Below are 22,170 nucleotides of genomic sequence, written 5' to 3'. Positions count from 1 at the left end.
TTAGATGCACAAAAAGCCTTTGACAACGTGAATTGGCGATTTATGTTACTGCAATTGGAACAAATGGGCTTTGGTAAAAAATTTACCCAAGCCATTGAAACAATATATTATAAGCAGACTGCAAAAATCATGATAAACGGAGATTTAACTGAACAGATAGACATAACAAAAGGGACGAGACAAGGCTGTCCACTATTGCCCTTGTTGTTTGTCTTAACATTAGAAGTGTTGAATAGGAATATAAGAGAAGAGAAAGAAATAAAAGGAATGAAGATCAAAAAGGAAGAGTACAAATTGCAAGCCTTCGCAGATGACCTAGTATTTATACTAGAGGACCCATTGGAAACAGCATCTAAATTAATTGAAAAGATAGAAGAATATGGAAAAGTAGCAGGTTTAAAAATAAATAAAGATAAAACAAAGATATTAACAAAGAATATGCTAGCAAGGTGAAAGAAAGAATTGGAAGAAGTTTTAGAAATACAGGTCACAAACAGGATTAAATACCTAGGGATATATATTGCACCAAGATGTAGTACATTGAAGGAGGATAATTATGTTAAACTTAAACGACAGATTGCAACAGATTTGACAAAATGGGAGAACTTACAATTATCAATGATTGGGAGAATATCCACTATTAAGATGAATATATTGCCTAGGATATTATATTTATTCCGGACAATTCCAATTTGTCTAGGGAAAGAGTTCTTTGATGACTTAAATAAAATTGTATTGAAATACATCTGGCAGGGTAAAAAAGCAAGAATAAAGCTTAAACTACTACAAGACGCAAGAGTAAGAGGTGGGTTTGCCTTGCCTAACTGGGAATTATATTATCAGGCGACAAATTTGATGTGGGTAAAGGATTGGATAACTTTAAGAAATAATAGATTATTGACCTTAGAAGGACATGACCTGTTGTTGGGCTGGCATGCTTTCCTGTGGTATAAGGGAACGAAAACACAGGGCTATTTTAGAAGGCACTATATTCGAGAGGCATTGTTTTTAAACTGGGAGAAGACAAGAAGACAATATTATTTAAAAGTTCCACGATGGATATCCACTATCGAAGCCTTCTCTTATCCAATAACATATAAAAAGGAACAAACAGTTAGATATACTGAGATATTGAATGAAAAGGGAATTATATCGGAAACATATAGTAAAGAACTGAAATATCTGATTGTAAATGTTTTGACAGCGGCTGGAATTGTATTTGCTAAGAATTGGAAAAATGAAAAAATACCTATGCAGGAAGAAGTTATTAAGAAAATTATGGAATGTGCTGAGATGAGTAAATTGACATTTGAAATTAGAGAGCAAGAAGACAAACAATTTTATATGATATGGGATTTGTTTTATCAATGGTTGGATGAAAAGTTATAGTAATGTAATAGATTAGGAAATTATATAATAGAAACTTGATAAATTGATATAAATTACTATATATATATATATATATATATATATATATATATATATATATAATCAATGGATAAAAATGATACAAATCTTATAATGAAAGCTGGTGTTATAGATAGACTAGTAACAAATGAATAATAATTGATAACTGATAAATATATAAATATATGTTGGATAGATAATATGAGACTCTATATAAATGGTGAGTGAAGACTATGAAAGGATGGCACAAATGATTGGTAACTGGCTGACACACGGTTTAAGATGGAAGATGGTTTTTATGTTTTTTATGCTCTTGTTTGTTTATGTATGTTTGTGTTTGTTGTAAAAAATAAAAAAAAATTAAAAAAAAGATTTTGAGACAGATGATATAGATAGAGAAATAGAGATAGATAGAGGTAGATAATAGGTAGATAATAGATAATAGATAGATGATAGATCACATCATATACATATATGTGTGTGGGTATAAACTTCTGTTTCTGAATTTATTTTAATTCTCTTTCTGGAAGTCCTCAGAAACAATACATTTCCTCATCTTAACACTTAGGATTTCGTACAGTTTCTCCCCAACCCACTTTTTTTGTGTAACTTACAGACTGTCTCTATGTTTAGATAATAATATTTTGTTGTTGTTTGAAGTCTTTGGATTTGCCACACCACCCTCCCTCTTTCTCCTTGAGATAAGAAAGGAGGAAAGGTATATTTCATAATTCACGTGCTACACCCTTAATTTGAATATTCCAGCTATGAAGAGAAGACTTACCTCTCAGCACCATCACCAACCATCTTTCTATCCCTCCTTAGAGTAACAGCCTTCCAGTGTAATCAGCAATACCAGTAAAACAGTCTTACAAATTAAGAACAAGCAGAGCTGTCTCAATCCAATGCATGATAGTATTGCAGATATTCACATAGTATTCCTAAATTAACCCACTATCTCAATTGCAACAAAGGTGATAGGGCAGCCTCAAGTTCAGTAACATGTTTTTTCATACTATAGAGTCAGCTAATAAAAGCACACCCCCACCATCACCATCACCATCACCATCACCATCACCATCACCATCACCCCCACCATCACCATCACCATCACCCCCACCATCACCATCACCATCACCATCACCATCACCATCACCATCACCCCCACCATCACCATCACCATCACCATCACCATCACCATCACCATCACCATCACCCCCACCATCACCATTACCATCACCATCACCATCACCATCACCATCACCCCCACCATCACCATCACCATCACCCCCACCCCCACCATCACCATCACCATCACCATCACCCCCACCATCACCATCACCATCACCATCACCCCCACCATCACCATCACCATCACCATCACCATCACCATCACCGCTGCAATATGGCTATCAAGCATCAGTGCAATCTCAGCCTAGGGTTCTGATCTGTAAGAGGAAATGCAATCCCATCCAGAACAGGTGTAGATCTAAGAGGGAAGAATCTGCCTATGGGAATAGGAGTAGGGCAAGGCAGCTGTTTAAGGAACATATATCCATATATCTCTTAGACAGCCTTACCAACCTGGTGCCTGCTAAATGTGCTGGACCATTGCCCATGTAGTTCTTTGGATCCTGGCCACCTGATTTTCCCACAAATAATTATAGCTCTACTTGGTCTGTGCTTTTAATTTATTCACTTGCAACACCCTTGTGCTGTATAAAAGCTTCCTCTTGTTGACGAATTCTTTTTGCCATTTTGGGAACTTGGGCTGAAAGAGCTTCAGGAGCACAAGAAGGACAACCAGCCATATCAGAGATTGAGGACCTTCCTTTAGTTGAGTAGTCTTTCTCATATTGTATTTCTTTCTTGTGGGTACGGGTGGGAAAAACACAGAAATTGTAGTTTTACTACTGAAGAGGGAAGCGTTTGGGTCAGCACACACTAAACCGCAGGAAACAGAACAGAACCTGGTCATCCTTTTCTTCTGATTTCTTAAAGAGTCACTATGAATTTGTTTATACAGCAAGGACAGTACTTGCTGTATAGCTTTCAAGATCTGGACATGAAAGCTATACAGAATCAGATCGGGTTAATAATTGGATGGGGAAACACCAGGATTATAGACTAGACTGAGTAGTCAAAAAATATTCCGGAAGAGGGTAAATTGCACTCTAAGTTATTCTCAAGCATCTAAGATAAAGATACTCATGAGCTGAGCTAAACGCCCAGTGACTATATGGTCCAGAAAGCTTCAACCAACCTATGCAGTTTTCTTGACAGTTACTGAGAGTTTAGCTCAGCTTGAGAGGATCTTTGTCTTAGATGCCTGAGAACAACTTAGAGTGCAATCCTGTATTTACGTACCTGAGGATAAAGCCCTCTGAATTCAGTGGGATTAGTCAGCTATAGGATATATATAGTATTGTGCTAAATTCAGATCATGTACAGATCCACCTAATTAATGCAGAATAGGATGTAATATCAAAATGTAATTATATTTTATGGAGGGAAGATCTGATTATAGGAGGGGAAAAACTATTTAATCATCATAAAACTAACTTTACATGAATCAAATTGAAAATCTCTGGTTCAGAAAAAGTTTAATAAACTACCATGAACTTTATTTTTATAGTTAAATGGTGTATCACAAGTCAATGGACAATGATAATATCAGTGCTACTGAGTTCAGATGATAACATAAATATCCCACTGGTCCAGAAAGCTTCAACCAACATTCGGTTTCCACATTGGCAACCAGCTGCCTATGTTTTAGTAGGAGGAAATTCCTTTGTATAGCACTGTACAGCACAAACCAAGTTACCAAAATAGAATCAAATAATGCAATTAAATAGGACAAAATATGATAAGACAATATAAGCATATGTTTCTTTGAGATCATCTCTGCAAGCATCAGCGGAAGCAAATTTCTCTAGAAATACCTGCAAAGCAAACAAATCTGGCTGTAGTCCCAAACATAGTGGATAGAAGGAAAATGATTTTATAATAATCCAGCCAATAAACAGATAAAGTTAATTCACAGCATTTTTCCCTGGGCTTTGCAGAAATAGGACAGTGAAGTGAATAGGCAGGAAAATCCTCAACATTCGTTAGTACAGTATATGGACAAATATGATATAATTCATAATGTGAATTATAGGGAATATTTTAGGGAACCTTTCCTCATTGCAACATTCTGATGTTACTAAATATTGTTGATACATACTTTTGAAAGATATTGATATTTGATATATATTTTCATAGTTATAGGAACTTTTAAAGGAAACAATATAATCAGTGACACCTGAATATTTGCTAAGGCACTCTAATCATATTGCATGATCAGAAACAAACTTCTTTATTAATTTTTTGCAGCAGAAGGGGAGAAATGGACAAAGACCTCAGCTAACAGTTGCTGATTGGCAGATCTAGGCCGTGTACTAATGAGATATTAGCCTGCATTTCTTCCAAAAACTTGCAGGGGAGGCTTTTCTGGAGGGTCTCTGGGTCTCCGGGTCTCCGACCAGAGTAAAGAAGTTGGAGTTCACCTAGGCATTCCTAGGATAGTTTTCAGGATTTTATTCTGGTGGGCTTCTAGGTTTGGAAACTCTGGAGAGAGTTGCAAGCCTCAAATCTTGGTTCCATGAAGGAGAGATGGTAAAAGCTTTGCTTTCAGTGAACAAAGTGTTGCTGCACCAGAAAACCATCCTTTTGACATTTTTCTCAAATGCTGGTACTTATGTCACCTGGCTTTACCCTCAGTTGTTGGTTATGGGATATCCAGGCCTCATTATAGGAAAATTGAATGCTAAGATAATGGTAGACAGTAATTTGTTCTACTGTGATATATTCCAGACACAATTTACATTTGGAGTTGTGTTGCCCCAAAACCATTACCTTTCATTTATCATACAGTATGTGGTACCAGTAGAAGCGAATATATGTAGCTGAGGGCTGAACTGCGGAGTCCCTGGAGACTTCTGAGCTTGGCTGTTTCCTTGCAAACGTTTCATTACCCAGCTAGGTAACATCTTCAGTGCTAGAATGGAGTGGGGTTTGCTCTCTGTTTATCTATTGTGGCATGCCCTGCCAGTGTTGGTGGGGGTGGGGGCTTTGTTTTGTTTTATTTTTTTTCCTCTGGTAGTTCCTTGATTAGGGTATTGTTTCCTGCTTGATTAAGGTATTTGTTTCCTGCTTGGAAACAAAACCCATACCCCCACCAACACTGGCAGGGCATGCCCCAAAATATCAACAAAGAGCAAACCCCATTGCCTTCTACAGCTGAAGATGTTATCATATGTGATTACAAGGTTATTCTTTCGACAGTAATGTCCCAGGGAGGATAAAAGTCTTTCTAACCCAGCATGCTTTGTGAAATTACAATCATGTCATCAACATATAACTACAGAAAGAGCTACATCATTTAGAACAAAAAATGAATTAAAAAGGAGCAAGTATACATATCTAATAAATGATCTATTCCCATATGTGTAACTAAAGGCCATGGGTTGGTATCGGCAAAACCATTAAAGGGAACCATATTCTGCTGTAGTTGAGTTTTATTAAAAATGTCAGTGAATTAAATTTTCTCCTGTGATTATGGAATTATAGAATCTAAGGAAAGTGATCTTGTGTTCAATGGGCCATGACAAAATGTTGCCATATCTTTTGTGTCAATAGTATATACTAATAGCCAGCTTTGTGTAGTGGTAAAAAAAACTTAACTAAAATAATAATGGTCTGGTGTCCTACAAATGCTTCGAAATACCACATGTGCAGGCACAATTCAGCATAGCCCACAGTTAAGATTAGGAAATGCAAATATCCTTCAGCAAAATCTCCCATTGTGAAAATTCAACAGTTGGGAATCAAAAGAGGAAGCTGAGCAAATGGCTTCATTACCATTGATTGGTTGAAAAGGTCATCCTTAGGTCCTTTTTCATATCATCTAAATCAAATTGGAGGTGCAATGGGTGGGGCAAATCAGATGACATGGGAACATGAGAGAGAGATACATATCTTAGGCAGTATGTATCTCTGTTGCTTAATCTTGATGCAGATCCATGGCTACTTATTCCTTTCATCCACTGTTGAAGTGAGTTCAATTATTTTCCAGCACACATTCAGATTGAAGCTCTTTTTCAATCAGTGTCTGCTCATTCCCATTCCCTTTAGAGTTTTGCAGCTGATCAATTGCCAGTTTCTCATTAAGGCAACAGATAGCAGAAGATATTTCAGGGCTCATGGTGCTCTGATTCTGAAGGAAGCTCATGTTTATAAATGTTAATCAATGACTGAAATGCTTCATACAGACTGAAGATGAGGACTTTCATAATAATGGCATGTTTATGCCAAGGAATACTCAGCTTGGAAGAACTGAAAACTTCACAAAGTCTTAACACTAGACATACAGTGGACCCTGAGTGCTTTCTGAATATTGTAAGTTAAATTCATTTTGACTATTGTTATTTTGATAGGTGGAGCCGTGAACATAAAGGAGATGCAAAGGAGGCATCATTGCCCAGTCCAGACTCTTTCAGACACTCTCTCTTCCATAACTTTCAAAGAATTGTTCATTGTAGTACTCCAGTCTGATGTAGAAATATTTATTTAATGTCAATGGTCAATATAAAAAGGTCAGATCACATAATAAGGGGAGAAATATAAAGTCAAGAGGAACATCATGCAGTGCTTCAAGTATATACAATCTGAAGTTCATTGCACAATCTTTACCCCTTGATGTTTATAACTGGGTGGAATCAGCATGGTACGGAGGATCTGGCTGTCTTCCACCCTATAAGTCCAATCGAAGCTGGCATGAATTTAGGATGCAGATGGAGATTAGCAACCTTGCTTCTCTTCATCCCCCCTTAGATGTGTTTTCTTCATTTAGAGTAAGCCTAAAAATGATCCTAAGGCCTTATGAAAATGATAGCTTTGGAAGAGAGATTTTAAGAAAGCTTTTATCATGAAAATGGTCTGAGAAGCAGTTCCAGATGTTTCAATATGCAAGGGAGAAAGAAGGGAATCTTTCTATGGCATAGGAGAAATTTGGATGGTAGAAAGTATGGAGGCTATATAATGGTACTTTGTCATGCTCAAGATCTAATTAAACATGCAATCTTGGTTTAGCATAGTCTTGGCACTAGAGATACCAGTGTAATATTCTATGTACAGTGAGCAGGGTATGTAATAATAGACACAGCTTCTCCAGAAAGCTTCACTACATACCATGGCTTTTGCAGAAACCTGCAGGAATAAGTGGTGATGTCTAAATGTACTTTATTCTGTTTCTGGGGAAAAAATTAATTTGGTAACTTCCAGCAGCACCGTAATCCAGATCTGAAGTTCTAGATCCTCATGAAGGGCCCTAGAAATTGAACTGCTGGCCAGTCATATCATAGGCAAACCATGTTACTTCTATTTCATATTTTAAATGTTTAAAAACTTATTTCTGATAGCCCTTTCATTAAGCATGTAGTAAGAGCTTTGCAAATGTTAAAGAATTGTTCCATCTGCACCAATCTACACAGAAACCAAAAAACAAATCGGAAAATTGTCTACAGGGTAAATGCTCTCTACATAGATGTCAAAACACACATACCCATTAAATGGTTATGGATTGGCAAAATAAAAAAATAAAATAAAGGTTGTTATGATACATACTGTATATTGCTTTTTGTAGTAGACAGATTTTCCATACAAAATATATTGAAGGCATTTAGGATTCTCAATTCTCCCAATTAAAAAAAAATAGCTAGTATTATTATTTTTGTCCAAGTCAGATCAAATCAAACTACTTCAAAAGAATATCAGTGTCCTTAAAACACTAGCTTTTCATTCGACTGGCTTTGGGAATAGATCCTCAACAAATAAATCTGATCTTGCTTAGGTTGCACCACCTTTTGGAGGTCTATATTTTGGCAGCTAACCTGATGTTGGAGGCCATGAAAGTGGAATATTCCTGAGCTTTCTTCAGTATTCATCTTCTTGTTTGCCAACTTATGTTCAGAAAATATAACTCCAAACGAGTCTTCTTTTTTTTTTTTCTCCTACAGAGTGGGATTATCAATTTTCATAACTATCCCAGTGAGGAATATCATGTTGAGACAAAAGATGGATATATACTTACCATCTACAGAATACCACATGGAAGATATGATGATGCAAATAAAGGTAAGACCATCGGCAAGTCAGATGACATCCGGTGGCAGTCTGGTTTAAGAAAGGGCAGACAGGGGCTACCTTTGCCCTCCACACCTGCTAAAGCACCTTTTTGCCTTCAGATCTGAAGTGCTGTATCATTCTAGTCCTATCCAGCCTAGATGACCTTGTGCAACATTCTGTATAGAACGTGGCTGAGAATACTTTTCAATAATCCAAGTGGAATTATATATCTCTTCAGATTGAAACGTGATAATTTAAGAATCAACAGTGACGTTTTTATTGGGTGTTACAAGGAACTGTATTGTAACCTCCTCCTTCTTTCAATGTCCTAGAAAAGGGGTTAGTCCAAAGGTCTTGAAGGACCTAGAAGCTAAGAGATGATTGATTGATTGATTGATTGATTGATTGATTGAGACTTTGAGAATCTTACATTCCTTTCTTCAATAAAAAAATAAAAAACAAGAATGGTATAATAAAAAAGCAAATTACTGTGAAATCATCAGAACAGAAATTGTACGAAAGAAGCTAAGACCACCAAGAACAAAAACCCTAAATACAAACCAGAATGAGAATTTTAACTTATACTAGAACTGTACTAGACTTTGATAATTAAATCCATATTAATTGTATAGATGCTGCTTCTAACCAAATTAATATCTCTCTAATTTGAATCCTAATTGCTGAAGTCTTTTTTACCCTTGATTTTATCTGAAATCCTATATCATTTACAATGGAAAAAAGGCTACACTGAATACAGGAAAAGAGTCTCCTAAGAACACATGTGTAGAATTATACTGTTAAAAGAATGTTTTAGGATCCAGTGGAGACTTCTCATGAAATGTTTCAAAATAAACAGCAAGAATTTCTTTTTTTACTTTTAAAGAAGAATCCCATTTAAGAAGCATTGGGAGAAAAATCTTAGCTATTAGACTGGCGTAGTAGTCCAATGCATAATATAAATAGGTTGACTATTGAAAGATTAAGGGAAATATATCCTCAAATTGAGGGTATCCAGAGAAATCTTGAGGTATTGTAGATCATGATACTTTTTAAAAGAGAATTGATAACCCAATAGGATAAGCAGTCTAGGCAATATTTTTAAAAAGTTCTACAACTTCTGTATATAATGATCTAGAGTTGGAGAATGTATCATGGTGCTCTTGAGAATATATCATAACGTTGCTGGGGACAATGGAATAGACTTGGACATATTTAGAGTAGATCCATTGAATCAATAAAACTTCAGTTCCATAGTTCTATGGATTTAATCACATATGATCATATTTTCATTCTACCCAGTTTGACATATTTGTAATAAGAGATTATTGGCATTATGCCATAAATTTTGTTTCTTTGCAAAATAGATTTGTAACTAATACTTCAATTTATTGTCGAAAGCTTTCAGGGCCGGCATACGATGGCTGGTGTGGGTCTTCCGGCTGTGTGGCTGTGGTCTTGAAGTTTTTTTTCCCTAACGTTTCGCCAGCACCTGTGACTGGCATCTTCAGAGTGCAGGAGCACAGATAGGAACAGTTCTCTCTGTGCCCAGGGTGATGTGACCCTTTTGTGGGTATTTATAGAGATCTGAGGGGGAGGGAAGGGGGGGAGGATTGGGGTGTGTGTGGGTGGGGTGGGGTTACTGAGTGGCTGCTTGTTTTGGTGTCAGAATCTGTGTGTATCTTCCTGGGGATTAGGCAGGTTTTTTCTTCTATTGAATTGTTAACGAGGGGCTGCTGGGGGTGATTAGCAAGTTCATTGTGTGAACTGTTCACATGTCCTGGTGGTTGAGCTGAGTTTGTTGACCTTTTGCAGCCTGTATTTTTCAGGATTGAAACTATGCTGGTGTTTGTGAATCTCAATGGCTTCCCGGTATAGCCTGGTATAGTGGCTGTTGGTGTTGTCCAGTATCTCTGCCCAGATACTGCTATACCGGGAAGCAATTGAGATTCACAAACATCAGCATAGCTTCAATAAAAAAGAAGAGAGTCTAAAAATCAACAAAACCTGGCTACCAATCCTGAAAAATACAGATTTAATAGATTTGCAACTAACGCTTCAACTGTCTTGCAGTCTCCAGCGATCTGGCTCACTGACAAAGCATCTCTTCTCATTTTACAGCGGCACGGCCTGTTGTTTTTTTGCAACATGGTGTCCTTGGAGATGGTTCCCACTGGATCTCTAACCTGCCCAACAACAGTTTGGGTTTCATTTTAGCAGATAATGGTTATGATGTTTGGCTTGGAAATAGCAGAGGAAACACCTGGTCTTCAAATCATAAGACACTGAAGCCATGGCAGCAAGAATTCTGGAGATTTAGGTAAGAAAACCTAAGAGGGATAGCCGATACGTAATTATGAGCTTAGGTAAGATAGAATCAGGAGCCAGTTTGGTGTAGTGGTTAAGGCACCAGGCTAGAAACCGTGAGACTATGAGTTCTAGTCCTGCCTTAGGCATGAAGCCAGCTGGGTGAACCTGGGCCATTAACCCTTAATCACATGCGATGGCCCAAAACATCACAGGCAGTGGCAAACCACTTCTGAAGTCTTGCCAAGAAAACTGGAGGAACCGGTCCAGGCAGTCGCCAGGAGTCAACACTGACTTGAAGGCACCAAAAAAGAAAAAAAGGTAGAACTAGGGGTGAAAGCTGATCTCTGGGGTTTCATTCTTCTAAGCTCTTCCCAATTCCTCCCTCAAAACAACATATAAACCCCCTTATCATGCAGAGAGTGGTTGCTGACCATTCGCTTGCAGAGAAGGCTCAGAAGAGGTTCAGAAGAGAGAAAGGTCTTTTGATACTGCAGTATGTAGTGGTGAGGGGCCTGAATAATGTTAATGTATTTGCTAAGTTATACAATTCATCTGTGCATGTTTATGCACCTTCAAATCATTTACAATTTTTCAATATTTTACATTCTTTGTGGAGAATTATCTGTGGCAGAAATCATGATGGAAGTCATTTCCAATGGGACCAACGCTGATGACTTTCCATTGGGCAGGAAAAACAGTTTTCTGTTGTTTGGCTTTTTCTGGCTTTAAAAGGAACTCTTAAACATCGCAGTTTGCTTGCTAAGCCTGCTGTAGCTGCCAGGACGCCCATGTCTGTTCAGCAAGTCTTGGGTAGGTTTTTCAACCTTGCCAGCAAGCACTTTAATTATATTAAATCTAGCAACATTCAGTGAACTGGGTGGTTCCAAGATTAGTCTACATTAGGTGCTCCGCAGAGGGTATCAACCTGGTAGGACTAGTTTAACAAGGTCCGTAATCTTGTATCATATTTAATTTCTCCTAAGATTTGCCAACAAGCTTACCTCAGTTACCCTCTTCTAAGAGCCTGATGGAAGCATTCTCACACTTACACCAATGTCTTTATGTTTTTCCCTCTGCCGTCCTTTCCATGTGATGAACCGAGCTAATTTCTCAGGGAGATGGCCCAGGTTGACATTTATAAAGCAACGTGCTTGTTTTGTTTCTTCCTAGTTTTCATGAGATGGGATACTATGATATTCCAGCAGTTTTATACTTTATCTTGAACAAGACCAAACAGCAGCAGCTATATTATGTGGCCCATTCACAAGGCACGAGCATTGGTAAGTTTCATGAGCAAAACCATGAGCAGCGATGAGTGAGGGAAACTATTAACTACAGTCCGCACATTGCAATTGTGCAACGTGCGGTGTACACGCTCAGATGGCATCTCTCCTGGCAAATACTTTAGGCAGCTGTGGAAGAGCAGGCTGCTTGGCAAAACTCAGGCACCTGTGATGCCTTCTTTCCTCCCATTTAAGCCTGTCCCCCAGCATCAGCACGGCAGAGTTGCCAATAGAGCTACCACCTTGATACAGGTGTGGGAGGAGATGGGTGTTTTGGAGCCGGGCAGCCACCAGCAAACAGAGTACAGCAGCCAGACGAAGGAAGGTGTTTTTCCTTCAGAAGGAGCGGATGGTCCAAAAGAGGGGAAAAGCAGTATAGCAGCACAGCCAGACAAAGGACAACCCAGCTGTTTGATTGCAAAGCAAAAATGCATTTTCTTCCATGCATTGTGTATGGAATATGCAGTTACTGACACACAACCCTGCAGAAACACAGGAGGGAGGAGGAAAATAAGCTCTTTAGAGTAAAGCTTGGCTCTCCTGTACAGTTGAAGAGGCCCCGTTTAGTTGCAAAATCTTTTATTTCTTCAGGTTTCATCTCATTCTCTTCTTGGCCAGAACTGGCTGAAAGAATCAAGGTCTTTTTTGGATTGGGGCCTGTAACCACAATAACATATGCTACATTTCCTCCATTGACAATTAAACCCTCTCCTCCAATAATTCATGTAAGTCCCTTGAGGCTCTGTTAATGCGTAATCCAGTCATGTGCATTATCCCAAAGAAAGTAACGGGAGAGTAATGAAACCTGGGCATAGCTTGAAGGGGCGGGCAATGATCCTATCCTCTTTCGATATTTACTTCCAAGACATTTATCTCTTTGATATTTATGTCTGAGACCTCTGTTGATGTTAACTCTACCCTCTCTGGGGATATTTATCTCTAAGCACAAATATTTATCTCTAAGCACAAATATTTATCTCTAAGCACAAATGGCACCTCCCTCCCAAAATTTCAGGATTGACCAAAGGAGTTTTTTTTTTTAAGGAAAAAAGATCATTAGGAGTCATTATACAGTATGTGAAGATTATCATGTTGCCTGTGTTTCATTAATCTAGTTTAAATTACAATAGCCCAAAGTAAATAAATTCTTATTTTTTCTTGTCCACCTTTTGGAATTTCAACCCACATACACCATGCAAAGATCCAGTTTAACTATCCCTCATCTAAGGAGTTTCTTCTTACATTTATGGTAAAGAAACACCATAGGCGTTTACAGCAGAGGTGGGGTTGGGATGATATTTGATTTGGCTTAGTTGCAATCAGTTGCAATTAATTAATGAATACATTAATTAATATATTTCAGCTGTTATATGGCTACAGACGAATTTTCCAGTATCCTACTATTCTGAGAAAGCCAATGGTTCAGTTATGTAATTTTCAACCTGAATTCTGTGAACGTGTTATGTCTTTTATAGCTGGTTATAACTCTCCCAATTTCAACATGGTATGTATAAAGAACAACTGGATCAGACGTGGGTTTACATTAAGTATGCTTGCAATGCCGGTTGAAAAATAACACTTTTTCTTGGATTAAGGCAAACTATGGCCCATAAGCCAAATCTGGCCTGCCACCTGTTTTTATACAGCCTGCCAGTTACAAATGGATGGGTGAATGTGCAGCAGATCGCCAGGGCCAGCCTCAGCTGAGCTTCTGGGGTGAGGAGTGGGGCCAAGGGATGGGGGTTGGGAATCCTGAGCAGCAGTGGCCAATCAGTGGAGTCCTTGCTGGGCCAGCATCGTCCAAGGCCTGATGCGCTCCTTAGCCTGCAGACCTGCCAGCCGCTCCCACGGAGACAGGGGGGAAGGGATGGAATCTGGCCCTTTACAAAAAACCCCTCGATTAAGGCCTCTCTCAAATTTTAGGTAAGATAAAGTTGAGCTTTACTATTAACCTTTGCATTTCAAGATTTCCTGGAAGAAAGAACTTGGTTTGTGCAAAAGCTTTAGAATAGAAGGCACAATTGCACTTATTACATTGCAACTGAGCGCTGTCCAATTCATTTTCACCAAATGTCATTCCAAGAGGACTGAAGAGTCAAACATCATTGTTCTTCCAAAAAGTAATGGCTTGTATCAAAAATCAGCAAGCAGGAATAAGAAGAGTTTGAAAACTAAAACTGCAAACACGTAGGCTGCACCCTGAGCTGCCCCTGTGTCTGTCTGGCTAGTTTTAGGATAACTAAGGGGCTATAGACGTCAGCAACTATCTATTCATGTATGTGCGCTCAGCTCCAACATAAGAGGTTACACTATATAACAAATGAATATAGTAATTCCAACTGAATTATGAAAATTACATCTGGCAGGCACTGCACGTTACCATAGAATACGCTGGATTGGGGGTATCTATCAGTTGTATTAGGTCTATTCAGGAACATGATAGACCCACCAATTTGCAATATGTGTGGGGCTGCGAAGGAGACCTTGGAAGACGGGGCAAGAGATGCCACCTGGGGAACGATCAGGTAAAAGAGAAAGGAGTCCGCAGCAGAGTAATGGCCAGAAAAAGAAACTTAGGAAGGACCCACCCTAACTACTCAGGGGATAAATAGGGAGGGTGGGAGACTTGCAAGATTCTGTTAATGTAGTCGTCCAATAAAGTAGAAGTAGCTCATCTAATCACGCTTCCTGTCCAGTCCACGTAGGAGGGCTCATACAATAAGTCCTTTCTGAAATCTTGCTATACAGCAGATGCAATTCATCAGGGAATTATGATGAATAATTGTCTTATTTTAGAGCCGCATGGACGTGTATGTAGCACATTCTCCTGCTGGAACATCTGTAAAAAATCTTGTTCATTGGTCTCAGGTATGTTATTGTTTTTTTTAAAGATTATTGTAGTTGGTCATTATGGATTGGATCCAGATCTGACCATACTTAGAAGAGATCTGTTAGTCAGTGATTTACTGGATATGGGTTTCTTCTAATTATGACTCACTCTAGATCCAGAGGAGCTATGTGTGAATTTATCAAATATTTCTACCACTAGTTGCTGATAATCATAATTAAAATAGAACCTAATGAAATATATGCATGTACACACACACACACACACACACACACACACCATTATACAAGCAGTACTATATACAAATAGAACCAGTTAGACTGACTTAAAAAACCCACCAAACAAATATATTTACTGTATGTATATAACTTATAAATTGCCTTATTATATTAAAATTATACCCAAGGTGAACCATTCATGATCATCAAGTGACAGAAAGAGAAAACAAATTGAATGTCTGAAACTGTACCATCCACAGAAGCATTTAAGATTGTAGGTTTTAAAAAATCTGATAAAACAGAAATATTACTGACTCATTTAAAGCAAAAAATCTGGCTAAGAATAAGGGCACTGGATCAAAGTGTAAGGTTTACCCCGCTCGTCTCAGAGAAACTCTTGTGACACGTGTGTTCAGCAAAGACGTTTACTCAAGCGTAACGTGGTAAGTACAGACAAAGCCAGGATTGGCTTGGCACATCTTACGGCACAATTTATAGTTCCCCCATTCCCGCGCTTCGCCCTGTTGCTTGGTTACAGATTACCCGCAGTAATCCACAACTCACTCAAATGGCAGATTCAGTCCAGTTCTTTTGTGTTCTTGACTGGTTTTTATCGATGGCATGGTGTTGTCTTCGCTGGGTCTTTCTGTTGCACGCAAAGCCCGGAGTTCTCAATCACGCACTGATTACTTTGCCTCCGAGCTGCTGCGCTCCCCTTTGTCTGCAGCGCCCAGGGCAAATTGCCGTTGACACAAAATATCCGCTTGTGATTTAGTTAAGCGGCGCCAGCTGTCCCATTAAGCAGTTCGTGATTTCTCACTTCCCCTTTTCCTCTGCTAGCGCTCGGGCGGTGAAACTGACTAAGCGTGGCTGGGCAAGTCCCTAGCCATGCCGCACCGGCTGAATCTGACACAGAGAAGGCAATCTTAGACATTGGAGATACCTAAGCCAGGGTTACACAAAACTGCCTCCAAAGTTTTGGATAATAATCTGCAACTTCTAATATCTAGAACTACATTTAGCTCATGCAGTGTATGGTTTTAGCGTACAGCTTTTCTGCCTATGCTGCGATCTTTGTTGGTTATACTGAAATACAGCGCTTTCTACAAAAAGCGTATCTAAAGGTTTTTTTAAAAGAAAACTTTCTAAATTTTTTAATGGAAACTTATAAAAAACTAAATCTAATATTTCTATTGAACGAATTGTAGCAATAAATTGGAAAGACTGAGATAATCACGCGATCTATGTTACAGGCCTGTTACAATTGCTGAAAGAGGTACTGGAACTACTTGAATTACACTGTGGTTTATCTCTGGGCTAAGCTCTTGAATACTTTAGTTACATTTGAATAAATTGTCCTTTGGGGCGTGGGTGAGGTTGAAGCATGAGTAATGTTGCTTTGATACATCTTTGTTTGATTGATTGATTGATTGATTGATTGATTGATTGATATAGCCGCCCATCTCACATATGTGACTCTAGGCGGCTTCCAGGAAAATAAATAAAATATAAAGAATAAAACACATAGCATCTGGGAATCATCCAAATAATTATCAACCCAGCCAGGAGATGGGCTGTGTCACACACCCAGGGCCACAGGCTGGAACACCAAACCAAGTTTTCAAAGTCTCACAGAAGGCCAGCAGGATGGGCCGATCTTACCTCTGGGGGGATGATGTTCCAAAGGGCGGGCGCCAAGGCAGAAAAGGTTCTCCTTCTAAGCCTCCTCCAGTCAACGCTTCTTGGCTGATGGTACCTGGACCATGCCCCTCCTGCTGGATCAGGTAGGACAGGTAGAGACAACTGGGGAGAGATGGTCCCATAAGTATCCTGTCCCGAGCTATGGAGGGCTTTAAAAGTGACAACCAGTACCTTCAACTGACTGGTAATACTTTTGCTCAGTTCTGTAATGACACACTATTAATTATAGGTCTATCATAAAAACCGGTTTCAAGCGTATGACTATGGCACCAAGGAAAAGAATATGGAGAAGTACAACCAGGTATGAGAATAAAACAGTTATCCTGTAAAATACTTACACTATTCCCCATTTGTAACTTTGAGATCAGAATGGTTTCCCTGACAGATGTGTAGAGATATTGGATTTTTCTGTGTTCTTGTTCCAAATTTTGCAGGTTCAGGTGGAGCAGAGTAAGAGAAGCTTGATTAAAGTGATAGTAAATGTAGAGACATCTTTCTTGCCCTCCCTGCTCTGAAGACAGTTGACACCTGACCCTACATCTCACTGCCTTTCCCTCCTAGCCAAGCCATTTACATCAGCAACTGCTTCCAGTGACTAATTTAAGCCATACGTTTTCTTCTGGGCCAATGGCAGAATGTCCTACCCTTTCTGGGGATCTGAGTTGATCAGCTATACGTTGGAGGCAAACATCCATGGGAATCATCAGAAATTCCTTGGCTGAGTTAAAAACCACCACAAATCTCTGGTTTAGTGTTTGCACTGAGTAGGAAGTCCTATTACTTTACTTGCTCACTGAGTTTTTTAAAATGGTAATTTGAAATGTTTTATATATTGTTCTATGTCTCCCTCAGCACTTTTGGGCTGATTATTCAGTTTTGCTGCTTTTCTTCCCAGGTGACTCCTCCTATATACAAGATAGAAGATATAAAAATACCCATTGCTCTCTGGACTGGTGGGGAAGACTTATTTGTGAACTCAAGAGATTTCAAGGCATTAAAACTACAAATTAGTAACCTCATTTATCATCAACATATTCCTGAATGGCAACATCTAGACTACATTTGGGGACTCGATGCAACTGAACGTATGTACATGGATATCATTAAGATAATGAAAAGATATCAATAATTCCTTCTCACACAGAAAGCATGCTGTGTGATGACAATTTGAGAACACACCCTGAGGCTGCTTTGACGTCTTAATGCAGCTGAGCTGATGAATTACATGATGAAGAAACATTTGCAATCTCACTTTGTGTTATTTCTTTGGTGGAGGTTATTGGGATTCTGAAGAAATGTGCTTTTGCTTTGGGATTAAAAAAATTAATCCATCCCCTGTTATGTTTTTGCTTTACATTTGACAATAGTCCTGCCTGCAACTTTGCTGGCATTTAATAAAGATGAAGCAATGCTTTTGCTAGCTGAACTGGACGGCCTTTCTCTCATCTGGATATAGAGATGAACCAGGAGTGCCCTGGGTGCAAACTGGAAATTATCCAGAGCAGTTTTCCAATAGAAAGGTTTTGGACCACAGCAAGCCAGAAGGGAACTCTGAGCACCCCAAAGTACCCCAGTCACAAAATCATCCAGATCTATTTCCAAGCACTTGATCAAGCACATAGCTGAACCAGCACTCAGAGTACACCCATTGTGGATACTGACTTAAAACGTCCTGACTGCTTTCCCCCCAAGCCTTCATTTGAACCATAAAGACATAAAATGTGGGCAGTGGGCAGGTGGGAGGCCAACATTAAATTATACCCTAAGTAAAATAGGGTTGCAGCAGAAAAGAACCAAAGCCCGCTAAACATGAGGACATGCCTTCTGCTTGATCCAAGGTTGCTGGATGGATTCTGGGGAGAAGCACTTCACACAGCTAGTTATCTGCAAAACCATTTACCAACACAAGGCCAAACCCCATATGGAAGGGGAGCCAGCCTACTCTGTCACAATTAAAGGCATTTGGATGCAAAGTTTATGCATATAACCCTTAAAAAAAAAAAAAGGAATAAATTGAGCGTTGTTCATTTTAATGAAGAATTGATATCCCTAGATGAGATGCAGGATTTAGATGCTACTCCAAACCAGCTTAGTTTTACTAGTGGCACCTGGATCTAGGACTCAAAAGGGGCTGCTGTCATACATTAAAAACCAGACCCATAATTAAAATTTAAAACATCCCTGAGATCTAATAAAGGAAGGCCACCTGAGATAATGTGCAGCACCGCTACAGCAAAGGATGTGCCTGATCCCATAAAGCCAGCAAAGGGCAAGAAAGCCATAGGCTGCATCATGATGCTCATGGATATATGCAATGCTATAAAGCTGGGTGGCCGTAAAATGCTACTCCCAAATTCATGGAGAGGATTATGACAGTTTTTGCACTTGCAGTTAAGCATGCAAGCATCAGAATAGTGTAGCACCATTCAGAAAACTGCAGGTGGAGCACTTAGATATTAAGACAGTTTTTCTTCATGGTGATCCGAGAGAGGAGATTTACATGGGACCGCCACCAGATTTGGAAGAACCAGGGAAAGAAAAACTGGTCTATCAATTGCAAACAAAAACAAACAGACAGACAAAAAGCCGACCATAAACTGTATGGGTTAAAGCAAGCAGCCAAAGCATGCTCTGATACACTAAATCAAATATTATAAAACATGGACTCCGAACATGGAAATGCGGCTTCATGCTGTTTGTATGTGGGAATGACTTTGGGAGACAGGTGGAAGAGCTACAGACTAGAGAATGGTCAGACAAACAGCAGCTGAGTCTGCAGAAGGAAATATAGGTGTGGCAAATGTCTCAGAAGGGGCCCTTCCTAGTTTCTTGGACTGTAAATGTGAGGGGTGAGAGATGTCCTTTCAGAATTGAAAGATGCTGTGAATGTAACCTTATAATGAAGTTAGAAGGAGTACTTCTGGGTGTGCTTCTTGTCTGGACCACCTGTCGAGGCTGACACTTATAGACAAGAGTTAAAAGTGGAAGAGGCACATACACTCTTGGTTTTATTGAGGACCTAATTGTACCTGCAGAGGACAAAAGAGACAGGTGGGAGGGAGGGAGCAACTTAAGTGAAGATAGAGAGGTAAAGCATCTTGGAGATATTAGTCACTATCTTGGAAATGAAATTTAAAAAGGACAAATGTAGTGGCTTCTTTTCTACTCAAAACCAAAATATAATAGAGCAAAAAAGTTTCTCAGGGAGGCAAAGGAGTCAAGATGCAAAGGAAACCAATTCAGGTTGGCAAGTAATGAACAGTATCGGACAGCTGTGGGATAGCTATAGCACTTCCCAACTGTGAGTTGACCTGACACAACTAATGCACTTGATCTGCTAAGTGGAAAGATTGGTGAGCCAGCGCAAGACTGGACAGCAGTAAAAAGGCTGGGCACATACTTAAAAAGAACTAGAGACTTTAATGCACCACTGCCTGTAACTAATAACCGCAAACTACAGGGTTCTATTCTTCTATGGAGGCATGCCGATCATCTTGTGCAAGAAGAAAGAAAACACTGTAGTCCTGTCTTCTTCTGGCAGGAATTTGGCTTTGTGAGATGAACCTGCTCTGCGCTGCATGGGAAAGTTTAGCTACGGTGCCACGTCTTTTGGTTTAATATTTAATTGTACCTAGATGTGGTTATATTTCTTGCTTGTGAGCTGCCCAGAGTTTGGTACAAGATGGGTGGCTAGATAATTGCTTTAAATAAACAAACAAGCTTGCACGGCTGTATGAACTACTAGACCTGAAACTAAAAGAACTCATTCCAACCATGTGATTTGAAGCCAACTCGGGATGTATAAGAACTGCAAACCAAAGCAGTCCAGACCCAACGTGAACCGCGTAGTCCAATTCAGAAAATCTGCTAGAATGACTGTTAATTTGGACATCCACAGCTTGGACATTTCAGTTAATTCAAGATGCAAGATGGTTTCTACTGGTATGATAAAAAATGACCATGCCTTGTCAGAGAGAAATAGAGCTTCTTTTATAATGATGGACTTTCACACAGGGGAAACAACTGAATATTATTTTATGATATTATTTTATTTGTGTATGTGTGTCCAAAACATTAGTTAATTCTGCTAAGCCACTGCTAAGCAATATTATTCTCCTTATGGGAAATTTAAAATGATCTCTAATAGACATAAATAGCTAGGGTTGCTAACTTTAGACATCATTGCAAGAGATTTTGAGTGTTCTAGACAAAAAGCTTCAGGGGGATTACTACATTGCCTACACCCGATCTACAGTAAGGAGATAACTTTAAATTTTAAAATATTAATGGATATTGAATATGTATAGCTAGTTTTAATCCCTTTTTTAATCATTTCTTTTCCCTTTTTTGCTTGTTTTTTTTTGTTACTATGCATGTTGCCTTTTCCACATGCCTTGAAACATCAGTAGCTTCTGAGCAGCCGAAAATGGATCAAAATCTCCAAATGTGATTATTTGCAATGGAAGAGAAAAATCTTGGAAAATGGCAGAAAAGAATCTCGCTCATTTATTTCTTTCCTAAAATGAGATAAGATTCCTTGTCATAATAGAGGGATTCTCCAAATCACAGGATGAGCCAGAAACCAAAATTATAACAAGACTAGGTTTGAATTTCCATACCTTGTCCTTTATGGAAAGGTCAGCACCCGCTTCAACTAGTAAATGTATTTAGATAGTAAATGTAGAGACATCTTTCTTGCCCTCCCTGCTCTGAAGACAGTTGACACCTGACCCTACGTCTGACTGCCTTTCCCTCCCAGCCAAGCCATTTACATCAGCAACTGCTTCCAGTGACTAATTTAAGCCATATGTTCTCTTCTGGGCCAGTGGCAGAATGTCCTACCCTTTCTGGGGATCTGAGTTGATCAGCTATATGTTGGAGGCAAACATCCATGGGAATCATCAGAAATTCCTTGGCCGAATTAAAACCACCACAAATCTCTGGTTTAGTGTTTGCACTGAATAGGAAGTCCTATTACTTTACTTGCTCACTGAGTTTTCTAAAGTGGTAATTTGAAATGTTTTATATATTGTTCTATGTCTCCCTCAGCACTTTTGGGCTGATTATTCAGTTTTGCTGCTTTTCTTCCCAGGTGACTCCTCCTATATACAAGATAGAAGATATAAAAATACCCATTGCTCTCTGGACTGGTGGGGAAGACTTATTTGTGAACTCAAGAGATTTCAAGGCATTAAAACTACAAATTAGTAACCTCATTTATCATCAACATATTCCTGAA

General features: G+C 39.0%; 1 protein-coding gene across 1 annotated transcript; it reads left to right on the top strand.

The window, feature by feature from the left end:
• The first annotated feature begins 6,726 nt into the window (after positions 1-6,726).
• Positions 6,727-18,148, top strand: LOC148214012 (lysosomal acid lipase/cholesteryl ester hydrolase-like). The gene is made up of 9 exons (XM_088128976.1): positions 6,727-6,846; positions 8,466-8,583; positions 10,693-10,891; positions 12,052-12,161; positions 12,756-12,889; positions 13,528-13,668; positions 14,961-15,032; positions 17,161-17,232; positions 17,827-18,148. The coding sequence occupies exons 1-9, from the start codon at positions 6,727-6,729 to the stop codon at positions 18,058-18,060; spliced, it is 1,200 nt and encodes a 399-aa protein (XP_087985102.1). The 3' UTR covers positions 18,061-18,148.
• The last annotated feature ends 4,022 nt before the right edge of the window (positions 18,149-22,170 follow it).

This window comes from Python bivittatus, unplaced genomic scaffold (assembly GCF_059951505.1).
Source record: "Python bivittatus isolate LINGU-HERP-01145 unplaced genomic scaffold, Pbiv_v1 ctg000780_np1212, whole genome shotgun sequence".
Classification (NCBI taxonomy): domain Eukaryota; kingdom Metazoa; phylum Chordata; class Lepidosauria; order Squamata; family Pythonidae; genus Python; species Python bivittatus.
This window is presented reverse-complemented; position numbering and strand designations above follow the sequence as displayed.

Coding starts and splice junctions, on each gene's coding strand:
- LOC148214012 (XM_088128976.1), top strand. CDS start 6,727: ATGAGGACTTTCATAATAATGGCATGTTTATGCCAAGGAATACTCAGC. Junction 8,584..10,692: donor ATATGATGATGCAAATAAAG/GTAAGACCATCG, acceptor CTCATTTTACAG/CGGCACGGCCTGTTGTTTTT. Junction 10,892..12,051: donor CAAGAATTCTGGAGATTTAG/GTAAGAAAACCT, acceptor GTTTCTTCCTAG/TTTTCATGAGATGGGATACT.